At 54.3% G+C, this 2,507-nt stretch overlaps 1 protein-coding gene across 1 annotated transcript; it reads left to right on the plus strand.

Moving 5' to 3' along the window:
* Positions 1-152: 152 nt before the first annotated feature.
* On the plus strand, positions 153-486 carry SPRG_16287 (hypothetical protein; the record flags this gene model as incomplete). Its single annotated transcript, XM_012355723.1, has 2 exons — positions 153-401; positions 448-486. 2 exons carry the CDS (start codon positions 153-155, stop codon positions 484-486), a joined length of 288 nt encoding a protein of 95 aa, XP_012211113.1.
* Positions 487-2,507: the final 2,021 nt, after the last annotated feature.

A 2,507-nucleotide genomic window follows, 5' to 3' on the forward strand; every position in this document is an offset into this window, starting at 1 on the left:
ATGTGGCCGTGGCCGAGTACCTCTGGCAAGAGGAGCCAGCGCTTCATGTGCTGCCACCGTTTCTTGTGCAGCGTGTGGCCGAGATGGGCCATGTGCCCGTGTTGGTCTTCCTTTTCGATCGTTTCGGCGGCGTTGGGTTCACGCACAGCGCGATGGAGTCCGCGGCGCAGGAAGGACACCTCGATGCTATGCGCTTCATACAAGAGCACATAAGCAATCCCAGCCACACGTACTCGATGCACCTGTGCTTGTATCTCGCGGCAGCCAACAACCATGTCGACGTCGTGGCCTACCTCGTTCAAGAATTCCCCGAAATGCCCGTAGCTACAGTCCTCCTCGACGCCGTCGCCAGTGGCTGCGCGGACGTCGCTTGTTACCTCGTGACGCAGCGACCAACGGCAGTACCGCTTCGACGACTCCACCGCGAAGCAAAAAAGAGGGTCCGAGCAAACGAACCGCCAATCGAGCAACGCCAACAACTACTAGAGTTTCTACAGGCCGCCCTTCGTCGTCGAGAACCATCCAACGCGCGAGAATCGTGTGTTGCCCAGTAGATTACTCGATATCTTGGTGCGTTACCCTCGCAAATTCAACCAAGCCACGGATCATTTGTCCACGCTCGCACCCAACGACTCCACCTTGTTCACGCATCCCGACAGACGGCACGTCGTATATTGCCGACCGATGAACTCCAGCACATTGAAGAGCTTTTGGCCGCCATCGTTAAACACACATCTAGCACGTAAGTCCAAGTAGGTGGAATACCGGTATGTAGTCTGGATAAAGATTCCAATCCATATCATATCATATCACACGTGTATGTTATGTTGGCTTGAGTTAACTTCGGCTTTTTCGCAGCATACGCTTCGGGCTGGGTGTTGATGCGCTCTACTAGTAGCCTGCACGCCGAGGGCGGTGGGAGCGAGGGATGTATAAGAATGCAAGGCTACGACGAAGCATGTGCAGCAGCAAACAGCCGCCACATGCCGATGGCCAAGATAGCATACTATGCCAAGTCCGGGCCGACATTATTGTCGCACGCACGACCATTAAGAACTCAAAGACCAAGTTGCGATTAATGGCGACCCAAGCGTGGAACTAAAAAATGAAAAGAAGGCAAGTTTAAGCTTTCATGTTACGGATAGTCTTGAAGCTAAGACCGCCCTTCAATCCTTTCCAGCACTCGACTCCTTTTCGTTTTCTCGGGCATGAGCACATACAGGGTCGCCCAACACATGCGAGCAAGCGCCGTACGTGAGGCCACGCACACGACGCTTCATTTCTTCGTGTTGTCACCTAGGCGCGCGGCGGCAGTTGAGGGGCTTTGTTTAGTGTCCCTACAGCGGCTGGCGAATCGGCCGGAGAGCGAATAAAACGTTCGACGGCCCGCCGATCGGCTCGTACCTCCATGACGGGGGATCTTCGCGGCCGGGGGCAAGTACATCTTTCTGTACACGCAAGTCACAGATTATCAGACCATGACGGACTTGCACTTCATCGTCGGCGCAGAGGCCACGGGGAAGACGTGAGGGTGTCCCGGTCGTAGATCCTATCGTTGCGATGCTACGTCGCGCGTCCACCAAACGGGGGCCCTATGCGCTTGCCGAGAAGCTCCAGAGGCTTCATGCCTCCACTCCACTTTTCGCGCGCATCTGATAACCTGTTCGCGAGAACGCCACCGTCGATGGAGGGTGCCGTCATCCTGGACAGGATATCTAAAGCGCGACTAAAGCGCGACGCGCCACAAGTGGGCAATGTATAGACATGGCCACATGCGAGTGAAAACCTCTACCATCCACTGGATGGCATCCAGAACAGGGTAAAAAATGCGCACAACTAGCAGCTGCACTACTAGGGTAAGTCATGGTCCGTCGGCCACACTCTTTTTTGGGCGAAGTAATAGCCTGATAGTAAGCTCGTACTTTGTAAGACGTTGTAGTGTCAGGTGCGCTTTCTATTGCTTGCAAGTTTGTTTTGCAAACGTCGTTGCGTCCAGAGCAAAAACTTATTGGTGAAGAATACCTCAGTCAGTTGTTCGTTACTAGTATGTCAAACATAAGGTCAGGGATGTTGATGGAGTTGAAGAACTGTACGAGGTAGTTGACAGCGGCTTCTTCTTGTAGGCGGTCGTCGTCGTCGTTTGCTGTTGCAGCTTGTATCTCGTCTTCGAGAGCTTCGACACTGTCAGCGGGTGTGTAAACAGGCTGGTCTAATATCTAAGCTTCCGAAACTTGCTGCAAAGATGAAGCGTAAGCGGGTGCGGATTCCTTACGGGGCGGCGCTGGCGACAACGGCTTCGACTTCGTGAAGCAACGCAGCGAGGTGACTCTGTTTCCAAACGTCGAGGATCATGTCGGCGTTGACCGCCAATGAGATCGTGAAGGGCGAGTGAGCAGTGGTGCAACGGTGAAGGGTGAGCGCAGCGAGGCCCGTAGATGCAAAGGCAATCGCGACGCGTTCGTTGGACCGACACCATGCAAGCCGAAGGTTGGACCCGAAGCTCTTTC

This window comes from Saprolegnia parasitica, assembly GCF_000151545.1.
Source record: "Saprolegnia parasitica CBS 223.65 unplaced genomic scaffold supercont2.294, whole genome shotgun sequence".
NCBI lineage: Eukaryota > Oomycota > Saprolegniomycetes > Saprolegniales > Saprolegniaceae > Saprolegnia > Saprolegnia parasitica.